Source organism: Schistocerca gregaria, chromosome 2, assembly GCF_023897955.1.
Source record: "Schistocerca gregaria isolate iqSchGreg1 chromosome 2, iqSchGreg1.2, whole genome shotgun sequence".
In the NCBI taxonomy this organism is placed as follows: domain Eukaryota; kingdom Metazoa; phylum Arthropoda; class Insecta; order Orthoptera; family Acrididae; genus Schistocerca; species Schistocerca gregaria.
In genome coordinates, this window is record NC_064921.1 from 720,242,090 (window position 1) to 720,254,729 (window position 12,640).

Genomic DNA, 12,640 nt, shown 5'->3' on the forward strand with positions numbered 1-12,640 from the left:
TAAATTAGGTAAATGTAAATAGAATTTTCAAGTTTACAACATACAAAATGTATCTTTTTTTCTTTCTTTTTCTTTTTTTTTTAAATTAAGATTATCTGATATTTACTGCTCACTGTTACTAATAGTTTGTCATTCACTAACACAACCCATTGTATGTATTATTGTGGTCATCCACATCTACATTACTCTGTGCAAGCCACATAACGATGTATGGCCGAGAGTACTTCTAGTACAACTAACTGATCCTACCTTCCCTGTTCCACTCACGAATGGTGCTTGGGGAGAAAGTCAGTAGCCTCTGTAATAGATCTAATTTCTTGAATTTTCTCATTGTGGTCTTTTTGTGTGATGTATGTGAGAAGGAGTAATATGTAGTCCAACTCTCTCCAGAAAGTGCTCTCACAAAATTTCAGTAATAAACCTCTCTGTGCTGCACAACACCTCTCAGATAATATCTGCCACTGGAATTTGCTGAGAATCTCTGCAATGCTCTTCCATAAACAAAATGATCCCATGACAAAACATGCTGTTCTTTGTTGTATATTCTCTATTTCTTCTATCGGTCCTACCTGAGAAGGATCCCATGTTGATGAACAGATGAACAGTACTCAATGATCTGTCCAATAGCTGCCTTATAAGCCACTTCCTTTGTGAATGAGTTAAATTTACTTAAGATTCTTCCCTTGAATCTCTGTGTGGCACCTGCCTTTCCTACTATTTGTTTTATGTGGTTGTTCCACTTAATGTCATTCTGGATGGTTATCCATAGATATTTTACGGTAGATACCGTTTCCAGCAGTTTGACATCCATGGTGTAGCTTACAGTAGTGGATTTCTTTTCCTTTGTATGTGTAATATGTTCCATTTATTCATGTTCAGAGTCAGCTGCCAGAACCTGCACTATCCATCAATAGTGTGCAGGTCATTCAGCAAATGGATACTGTCTTCCAGCATTGCTGCTTTCTTTCAGACAGCTGCATCATCTGCGAACAGACTTAAAGAGCTTCCAAGGCTTGCTACTAGAACATTTATGTATGTTGTAAAAAGTAATGGTCCTACACACTTCCTTGGGGTACTCCCGAAGTTACCTTTATATCTGTCGATTTTGTTCTATTAAGGGCGACATGTTGAGGTATACTCACAAGGAAGTCTTGAATCCAATCACAAATTTGGTTCAGTACTCAGTAAGATCATATTTTTTAAAAACTAACTGGCAATGTGAGACAGTGTCAAATACTTGCCTCAAGTCAAGGAATGTGGCATCGTCCCGAGTGCTGTTGTCTACAGTACTTTGGATTTCATGGAGGAGCAGAGAGAGCTGAGTTTCACAATCTCTTTGTCGAAACCATGTTGATTTTTACAGAGGAGATTTTCATTGTCATAATTCTTGAGCATGAAACGTGTTCCACAATTCTGTAACAGGTTGATGTCAACAATATAGGCCTATAATTTGAGCATATATCATATCACTCTTTTTGAAAATGGGGATAACTTGCAATTTTTCCATTCGCTAGATACCTTTTGTGGTCTATGATAAACTGCTGCTAGAAAGGGAGCAAGTTCTGTCATGTAATCTTTGTAGCATCTTGTAGGTATCGCATCTGGTTCTGTTGTTGTTCCATTACTAAGCAATTGTAATTGCTTTGCTGTTCCATGATCAGTTATGTCAATATCTACCACTTCAACATTCGTACAATGACTGAAGTTACACTCTTCCACCGTGAAACAATTTTGGAAGACCAAATTCAGTATTTTGACACTCTCTCTGTTACCTGCCACTTTTATGCCAATATAGTCTCTGAGGGAGTAAACAGAGGGTTTAAAACCATTCACTGATTTTACAAAAGACTGACCTCAACGCATTTTTACTCAGATCGGTTGACAAAATTTTGCTTTTAAAGTCGCTGAATGCTTTTCTCATCGCTCTCCTTATACTCCTTTTAGCTTTGTTCAGCTTCTGTTTGTCATCTGGGTTTTGACTTCTCTTGACTCTGTGATGAAGCTATCTTTGTTTATGTAGCAATTTTTTAACACAGCTATCAAACCATGACAGTTCTTTCCCAATCCTTAAGACTTTGCTCAGAACATACTTGTTCGAGGCATATTGAACAAGGCTTTTGAAGTTTTTTCTATTTGTGCTCCACATCTTCATCCTCATCACTGAATATTTGATGCTGACTACTCAGATAGTCTGCAGTTTGTATCCTGCCACTCTCGCTAAGCAAAAATATCTTCCTACATTTCTTAAAATTCCTTGTAAAACCCATAGTCATTGTTGCTATCACAAACTCGTGATTACTGATACTTTCCTGTATGTTAATTGATTTGATTAGTTCAGGTCTGTTTGTTGCTATAAGAAGTTACCTTCATGAGTTGGCTTTCTAATTACGTGCTTGAAGTAATTTTTGGACAAGAAATTCAGAACAATCTCACATAAATCCTTGTCTCTGGAAATAGTTATGATAGCTTGCCTCTCTTCGCCTGGTGATTTGAAGTCCCCTCCCTCGCACCATTACAGTGGAATTACCAGGAAAGAAGTTACTAAAAATGTTCTGCAAGTCCTCTAGAAAGTGCTCTCCCACTATACTCCTGACCCAGGTGATCTCTAAAAGCATCTGATTATCATTTTTACTGACCTTTAATGCTTAGCTTCACTCACATTAATCCCCATTCAGAATAAATGATAACCTCTCTAGATATTATTGATTTCTTTACTGCACTAATATACCACCTCCACTGATGAATAATCTACCCTTACAATAAATATTCCACTCTGAACTTTGGATTTTATTGCTATTCGCTTTTGGTTTCAACCAACTTTATGTTCCTAATTCTTTTCTGGGCATTATAACGTTCATAAGCCATATTTATTCTGGGACCTTTCCTTGGATGCTCCTGCAGTTTACTGATATTGTATTAATCTCTTCTATATTTGATCTGTGAGGACGAGCATTCTCTGAGAATGTTGTAACTTCAGTTTTGGCATGCATTTCATCTCTGATCCCAAGGGCGGTGGGTGGAGGGGGGGGGGGGGTTCTCTAACCTAAAAAAAACACTGTGTGCATCTAACCTTAGCAGCCACTTTCTGTGTGTATTGGTGCCTGATCTGTTATGGAGAATTCTAAAATTCTGCAGCCATTAGTGGTCACAAAATTATCATCCATTGTAATCACAGAGTTGTCTGAGCCTCTTGTTTAGACCTTCCACTCTGCTCCGAAACAGAGGCCTGCAATAGACCCTGCGTACAATGCTACAAATAGCTTAGCCTGCACTCTGTGTGCAATGCTTGTTGCATTCACCAAATCAGCCATTGACTGAAAGGAGCTGAGGAATAAATTTCTCTGCTGAAAATGGATGTATGAGCAGTTACTTTTTATTGGAAACTGTTTACACAAAGGATACGGTAGGAATTAAATATGCAAATGCAAAGACACTGATCGAAACTCTATGTTGTGTACTAACATGAGATTTAAACATAGTCAGTGACATGACTCTTATGGTGGCAGAAGAACTGCATGAGGAAGCAGCCTCACGCAAAGATATGCACTAAGATTTACGCAAACACAAAATCTTACCCGTAATTTGGTAAACACTAGTCAACCCTGTAAAATATCCAGGTGCAGTTCACTTCTTTGTGGAAGAACTTGGGGGAGGGGAGGGGAGGAACTAAATTACTTTGTGTCAGACACCTTCCTGATGCACTTACTCTCCTCGTTTGATGGTTATGATGATCACAACTGATCACCACCAATAGAAATTTAAAAAAGAAGCAAGTCAGACTGTTAACTATTTATTCTTAAATATGCATAGCTTTAGAGTTTGTATGCTCATTTTTTTATTTGTCTTTTTTTGTTGTATGTTGTATGAAATGTATTCATTCTTTCAGAATTTGTACTAAACCAGGTAGGAATAAGTATTAAGTTCATTGAACACATAACCAGAAAAAGGCGCAGAACTTGTGGATTATTCTGGATCTCTAAAAATTCCAATAAGACTAGGGTGGCTACTGTATCTTCTTGTCCAAAAAATTGTGAAATTTGCTGTCGTGAAGATTTAGTGACATCAGTAAACCTAAAAACTATTCCATCTTCATGGCTGACACCAGTCATTCAGCTGGATAAGGAGTCATTGTGAAACTACTATGTGTAGTTACTGACAAAAGTTTCTGCATCTTTCATACTTGTAAAGAGATAGACAATTTTTTCATTTAATTTGCAGTACACAAGCAAGTAGCATGCTACACATGTTTCATTAAAAATAATCTTATATGTAGTATAATTTTATATTATGCACAATGACAATGACCATCCTATGTCAGGAATTTTGATCAGGCAACTGAAACATAATGGTAAGATTGATTGTATTTGTGTGCTGTCAGCTGAAATCACCATAAATACAAATCTCACTACTATCAAGTGATGGCAGCTAGCTTTCCTTTCAGTAACAGAGACTTAAAAGGAATGAGATACCCCCCATCTTCCTCTGTCTCCCTCGATATGGGGTCGTAGATTACTAGGCTCCATTCCCTCCAGCCCATCCCTTTTTATCTCATTTGCTAGATAAAGGTTACTTATTGCTCAGAAAGGCAGCAATTTTGTCATATTTTACTTTTGTTCATCTGCTCCCACTGGTTAAGAGGAGTTCTTTGTATCATTATTTTAATGAAATGTCATTTTTGACTGTTGTTTCATTTGTGGATGATTAATACTTGAATTTTACAGGTTCTGCAATTAATTCACGAGCGACCAAACATTTGTCGCAGTCTGCATCTTCCTGCACAGAGTGGAAGCACGAAAGTTCTAGAACGCATGCGACGTGGCTACTCTCGTGAAGCCTACCTTGAACTAGTGGATCATGTTCGTCAAATGGTCCCAGGAGTTGCACTATCCAGTGATTTTATTTGTGGCTTTTGTGGTGAGACAGAAGAAGAATTTCAAGAAACACTTGATCTGATCAAAAGAGTGAAATACAATACAGCTTTCCTGTTTCCATACAGCATGAGAGAGGTATGATGTTACTGCATAGTTTTCTTTGTTTTTGTCCTTAAATGTTGAACATAAACAACTCAATATATTTAAAATAACATAAATTTTACAAAAGCATGACCTTCATTCACAATGAAAATAGTTACGGTAAATGGAAGAATAATAATGATGGTGACTTAAATCCGGTGAAGGAGAGATAGCTCTGTGAAAAGAAGTATCAGTCCATAGGCTGGAACCAATTTTCTTAACTCTCATGATGACTGTTAATGAAGGTGTTACAGTGTAACTGTTCATGCTAGGATGAATTCATCATTTTCAACTGGTAAATTTTTACCAATAGCCTACCCAGAAATTTTCAGTTTGCAGTCAATTCTGTAAATATTATGATCTGTAAAGAGAAATGTCATGTGCAGCAATTCAGGTCTTTGAAATTAAAGTTTTGTGTGCATCTTCAGTGGTTATGCAACATAATTGCAATCTTGACTGCACATTAGTGTAAAGTGCCATTAAGGAGTTATTGTGGATTATTACTTCAGACATTGTGCCTTTAAAAAGATTTGTTTCAAATGCTGATTTGGATTGGAAAGGGAGACAAATATTGTCCTTATTGATGAGGTAGAATGTGACTGGTCACTGTTTTTAAAACAGTTAGCACCTGTATTGGCCACTGGACTTAGCCTTCTGTCTCTTGAGTCAGATCTTCACATTCTCCTAGCACTTCTCCACTTGTGCTAAACAACCATTCACTGCCTCCGTACACAACCAGCTTGCCCATATTCTTCTCCATCATGGCAGCTCTGTCTTTTATCATTGCCTGAAATGATGCATATCCTCCTCAAGACACTTCATACACTACCTGAAATATAATTCCACTTCTCGCACAACTTGTGTAATATGCCAGTGAACCTTTATGCATCTCTTTCCGTGAACTACCTTTCACAAGTCTTATTCTGCTGAGAATGGTCCAGGTTTAGCAATGGGAAGTTAAGGATTGGTCCTTTGATTTTCACCGAACTTAATAGTGCTTGAAGGTCAGTGACTCAATATCATTTTCCTAGAAAAGTACAACGCACTTCTGAGAAGAAAAAAATCATCTTTGAAGATGTGATGAGTTCTGATTACTGTTTGGCTTAATGCTGTTTAGTTTAACAGGGCTGTCAGTTGCCATCAGTTGCAGTTAATCACTGCAAATGCGTGTTCTTATAGCACAAGTACCAATCTACTGCTCACCCACCATCTATTGGTCTAGAAAAGAAATTTCATTAGCAAAAGACTATGCTCTTCCTGCCTCAAAGTTTACTTCATTTATTCAGAAATTCATAATGGAAAAAATCCTACACTTTCCAGTCACGTTAATGTGACCACCTGTCAGAAACCTGAATGATCACCGTTTGCAGTGTGGACCTCTGCGAGACATGCAGGAAGACTGTCAGTGAGGTTGTGGAAGATACTGAAAGGGATATTGAACCATGCAGACTCCAGTGATGTGGCCAGCTGCTCTAGGTTTCTTGGTTGACAACCCATTGCATGAACATCCTGATCGAGGTCGTCTCACAGATTCTTAATTGAGTTAGGTTTAAATTCTGGGAGTTTGATTTCCAGGGGAATACAGTAAACTTGGTGCTCTTGGAACTATGCATGTACCCAGCAAACCATGTGACATGTTGCATTGTCCTCCTGGTAGATGCCATCATGCTGAGAAAAAAAAAAGCAGACTGCATGTGCCTTCCAGTAACAATATTTTTTGCCTTGATTTCTATTCTATATCTCTTATGAAATGGAAATGTTGATTAACAAATATCTAATCAAAATTATTTAATAAAAATAATGTATTTTATTATTAGTTATTAATTGTTTAAAAATAAATTAAAATTTGTTACAGATACGAGATATACCTTATTGTTAAATGAATGTTTTCTCCTTCTTCTCCTTCTTCTTCTTCTTCTTCTTCTTCTTCTTCTTCTTCTTCAGTCTTTATCCCATATTTATGTTGCGTTGGCTTGTTAAATCTTGATTTGGCATGTTAATTGTGTAAGGTGGTCGGATACCCCTCCAGTTGTTAACAGCCGAATAGATCTGCTATGGCAGAACACAGCAACAACACTGATCTCACTGTGGAACATGAAAATGCCAAAATTCTAGTTTCGACTTCATCTTTTTTGGTGAAAGAAGCAGTTAAAATTTGCTGGGCAAAGAATTTAATTAACAGAGATTGCAGTTTCAACATGGACAAATCATGGAATCTAGTGCTTTATTTAATAAACTTGCAAAGATGTTGCTACAGTGCTGCTGATAATGATACTCTTATATCCCAGCATGGTTAACCATGTAGCCACAGACTTAATTTATGCGTACTCTTTACCACCAATCAGTGGCTCTGGTGCTTATGTATCTGTGATTTAAAATGGTTGAATGTGTACTGTAGCTTCAGTCTGTCAGCTCACACTGAAGGTGGCTGGATGGTATACAACCAGAATATTAGAAGAAGAAATAAAGTTTATGTGGATGCATTCCCAAAATCTACATGTTGAGTTATTGCACTGCAAAAACACAAAGATGCATTGTTACAGTAGTCTTCAACTAGTCATTTAATTTCAAGTGCCCTGTATTTACAAGACATTTGTATTTCCAGTTAATACTGCAGTGAATTGTTATAACATTTTATTTTTATAAGTAGTATGGAATGCTGCTTATCACTGTAATGAGGAGACACTGTAGCCACTAATCTTTGAGATACTGTGGCTAGATCCCTCTGTGTAGTTCTGTGGTAATACACCAGGTTATTCAGTTGGCATATATAACACTGCCACATAGTAAGTCAGCCCAATACTCAAGTATATATAACAAAGTTAGTGATATACATGTAAATGAAATGTTTTTATGATTTATTTCAGTTGCCCGTAACTTCACTGTTTGACAAATACTCCTGTATTCATTAAATACTTAATTATTTATAATGTCTGTTGTCAGATACATAATGAAAGTAGTTTCCCACTTTAATACACACACTTTCAGTGTTTGACAGTCTCACTTGTTTTTAAGTTGTAGAAAATCTGCATGTTTTATTACTTGTACAGCTGATGTAATTAAGAAAATGATTTTTTGCAAACATTTTCTCAGTGTGAAGAAATTATTAAGAATTCTGATAGAGGCAATTATATTAGGTTTCAACGAGAGTGATATAGATTGTTGTGGGTTATCGAGAAACATCAGTCCATTATTGCTATTGAAAAGCTGAGAAATTCATGTTTTTTTCCTATCATTTTGCATTGAGAGCTCTCCTTTTAGATAATTGTAACAGTGAATAATGTAATATCTTACAGGGACACAGAAAAAATAGTAGTCAAGTTTCAAACAGTTTATTGACAGCAAAAGTACATCTGTTTCGAGAATAAGTAAAAAAGCACAAGATATAGTGTCTCATTATGTACCGGTACAGAAGCTTGACAGAGCTGCTATCTAAAAGTCACCAGTCTGTTTGTAGTATGTGGTAAAACCACTAGGAGCTTTGTAGGAAAATGCATCAGCAGGGAAATAATCCAAGATCCAAGAATGTCATCCTGATTAGGTCCAACACAGGCACAGAAAAATCTATCACTAATGCAGTCTGAGTCCACAAAGGAAATGGCAATGAAAGCTGTGAACAGCAGTGATGGTCCCTACAATGGGTTTTGAGAGCCTTCTGAGATGATGAAGTGAGTAGCACCTACCCAGAGGCCACAAGAGGCTCTCAAATCAGAAGAGCTGTCTTGTGTAGTCCATGCATTGGCCTTTATAGTTGCCAGCAGCGGAATACACGTAATACTGTTTTCTTGTCATGTATTGTGCAGATGTGAATAGGTTCCTCAGAAGTTGCAACTGTCAGTGCTGATGTCCAGTCATGGCTGAGACATGGAGAGCTCACAATGCTGAGACGTGCAGGAGCCATATGGACTGCATGCATGCCCAAGGTGCTTGAGGGCTTGCCACTCCCTTTTTGGTAGATCTCAGATATAGCAGGGATGACCACATATGCTCATTTATTTGTAGAATAATTTAAGGTATAACATCTTGTCTGATCAAAGCTCTTTGCGTGATGACAACTCAAAACCATAATCTAAATTTGATGTAAGAGCATCACTCACCACCAGCCGACAGTTTTAAAGTGCCAAGACATTTCATCTCATTCTGCTGCTGACGACACTCATTTTGGTAAGTGACAGGTGTCAGATCAGTGGAGGTATATTGAGAAATCACAGTTTTTGTGTAAAAGAGGATGCTTATAAAATTCTTTTATGACCTGTACTGTTGTCTCATATTTTAGTAAGTCTATACCGTAGTCTCACATTGTATTAAATGTTAACTGTAGATTAACACAGTCTGTAGCTCAGTCATCCCTTCTCTTGATTGACCAGCTGCACAGCTCAGTAAGATGCCAACTTCCAATGGTGACACATCAGGAGACTGTCAAGTTACATATTTAGCATTCTCTTCGTTTATAGTTACTTCTGTGTTAGTAGTACTAGGATGGATAGGAGGTGTGCATGCTGTGTGCAGACATAGGAGGATCTGGCTGCAGTTCACAAACAACTGAAGGTGCTTTTGACATGGTCAGCTATCTTCAGGCTGCTGTCTTCGGGTGTAGTGGTGGCAGGGAAACTGGCACATCACATAGAACACCTCAGATGTTGCATGTTTCGCCCATGGACTATGCTCCCGAGGGATGATGCCACCAGAGAATGCACACTCAAAAACAGATTGCTGTGTCTCTTCTCTGAATTGATCACATCACAGCTGACCATCATTTCAGCATTTGACACTGGTTTCTATTAATCGCAGCAAGGACACCACAAAACATGTTTTTGTCTATTTTATTTGCATTTCAAGTGAAACGGTGTAATTTTAGCGCAACTTCCGGCTTGCATTCAAAGAGAAATGGTATATTTTTAGTGCAATTTCCAGCGTAAATTCAAAGAGAAATTGTGTAATTTTAGTGTAATATTTACAGAGTGCTGTAGCACATTAGCACATGTTAACTGACAGCCACTGACTTTTACTACTAGTCAGTATAATTCCCATGAATATTACTAAACTTGCCCCAATGATGATCTGTGCCTACTTATACCTGATGCAAAGAAGATTTTGTCTTGTTGTTTGAGCCACATAAAACATGAGAGATTCTTGAGGAGCAGTTGATGTGATGGGACCTTGGCCAAGTGGTCCTGTTCACTGACTGGTAATTCAATGGCTCAGGCTCACGGGTTCATTTTTTCCCACTGGTACCATAGTCAGAGAGAGAGAGAGAGAGAGAGAGAGAGAGAGAGAGAGAGAGAGAGAGAGAGAGAGAGAGAGTTTGTTTGTTTGTTTGTTTGTTTGTTTGTTTGTTTGTGTTTCCCTTCGCAGTATTAAAGAATTAATTATCAAAGTTAAATTTACTTAAACAGTTCAATTGATATACATAAAATTAATATATTCAATTTAGTCCTTGTAGGACAAAAGGCTATTAATGGCGTTAAAAAAAGTGAGTATATGAGTAACTTTAGTATGGAAGTGTTTTCTGTAGATGATCCGCTGAAGAGGCCATTTTCTAGTAGATACATGTTGGAGAAAGTGAAATTGAAAGAGTTAGATCTCCTCCAAATCTAAATTCAACAGGAGGGTGTGGACTGAGGCTCACTGATTTGGCTCAAACTATATGAGTAGATGCCCTTTTCAAGTTCCTGGAATATTTTACCTGAGTGGACCATAAGAAAAGGTGAAAGCTCTTTAAAAATTTACATGTGGAGTGTGAGGGATTTTTGAGCAGTAATTTATGTATTGGCTTGGTAGCGTTGTGGTCAGGTGCACCAAATGCCAATTTGTTGGTACAGATTCTGTTCCCAATGCTACCATAACCATTTATTTTCCATACCTAAGAATGTTAAGTGACTAATTATAAAATTTAAATATATTTAAGCAGTACATTATGTAGATGAAAAATTAATGTATTCAATTTAGTGATTACTGTCATTCTAAGTCAAAAGTCTGTAATTACACATTGTATTACATGAGTAAAATTTTGCAAGAGCTGCCCCTGGTAAGTATAAAAATACCTTTTTTTACATTAATGTGTGTCTTTAATTACTGAATGTGTCTCATAGTTGGAGGCGAGTTTAAACTACCAAGTGTAGACTGGGATGTCTATGGATTCATTGCAGTTGGTATGAACAAGCAATTTTGAGAAATGCTATCGAACATGCATTGAGCAGCTAGTTTGATACCACGTACACAATGCAAATGTTTTAGACCTTGTTGTTACAAAGAGGCCTGGCCTTATTGGCAGCATCAGTATAGCGATGGGGATTGGTGATCAATATGTCATCATAGCAATGGTATTTACTAAAGTAAAATCTGTCAATAAGGTTAGAAGATATTTTTGGTAAAAATAGCAGATAAACTTTTGTTAACATCCCACTTAGACTACAAAAAGGATAAAATTTAGTTCCGCTATTCTGGACATAGAGGAATTATGGGGAAAGTTTAAGTAGATAGTAAATCTTTCTCTGAAGAAGTATTACACTAGCAAGTGGATTAAGGACAGAAAAGATCCAAGTTTGTTTAGTGAGAAAATTTGGAAAATGCTGAGCAAGCAGAGACTGTTGCATTCTTGATTCAAAATAGAACACGCAAATGATGACAGCCCAATATAGCAGAAATTAATGCGATTTTAAAAAGATCGGTGCATGAAGCATACAACTACCACCACTGTCATACCTCAGCAAAAGATCTTGCTGAGAACCCAAGAAAACAACTCTATGTAAAATTGCTAAGCAGGTCAAAAGCTTCTATCCAGTCGCCTGTTGACCAGTCTGATGTGCCAGTAGAACACAGCCGAAAGAAAGCATAAAGTTTTAAATTTCACTTTTAAGAAATCATTCATGCAGGCGGATTAGACACAGACTTCCATATGGTGGACATATTAAAATGGATCATTGACAAAGAGAAACTCCTGAAAGAGTTGAAAACTCATAAGTCACCAAATATGGATGGAATCTAGATTTGATTTCACAGACATTGGACCCTTACTTAACTTGCATTTATTGCAGATCATTTGCCCAGTGCAGAATCCCAAGTGACTGGAAAAAATCACAGATGACTCCTGTATATAAGAAGGGCAAAGGAATGGACCTGCCAGAAGTAACATATTTTTGCTGCAGAATTCTTGAACATTTTCTCAGTTTGAATATAATAAATTTCCTTGAGATGGAAGGGCTTCTGCCCACAAATCAGCACAATTTAAAAAGCATTCCTTGTGTGAAACTCGGCTTCCCCCTTCACACTTTATATCCTGCAAACCCTAGATGAAGGTCAACAGGCAAATTCCATATTCCTATATTTCCTGAAAGCATTTCATATGATGCCCCACTGCAGACTGTTAATGAAGGTCTGATCATATGGGCTAGGTTCCCGGAAATGTGTGTGACTCAAAGACTTCGTAAGTAATAGAATCCAGTACATTGTCTTTGGTGAAGAGTGTTCATCAGAGACAAGTGTATCATTAGGAGTGGCACAGGGTAGTGTGATTGGGCTGCTCTTATTCTCTATATACAGAAATGTCCGACAGGCAGGGTAAGTAGCAGTCTGAGGCTGCTTGCTAATGATGCTGTGGTGTACAGGAAGGTGTCATCTTTGACTGA

The 12,640-nt window shown here is 37.5% G+C and overlaps 1 protein-coding gene across 2 annotated transcripts in view; it reads left to right on the forward strand.

Moving 5' to 3' along the window:
• Window positions 1–12,640, forward strand: part of LOC126334850 (CDK5RAP1-like protein) — a 107,477-nt gene that overhangs the window by 55,460 nt on the left and 39,377 nt on the right. For both annotated transcript variants that reach the window (XR_007564779.1, XM_049997518.1), the window contains exon 6: window positions 4,722–5,006. Coding sequence is in view for 1 of the 2 variants with exons in the window: in XM_049997518.1 (XP_049853475.1) it covers window positions 4,722–5,006 (285 nt within the window). In the remaining variant the exon portion in view is untranslated. The remainder of the gene's footprint in view (window positions 1–4,721; window positions 5,007–12,640) is intronic.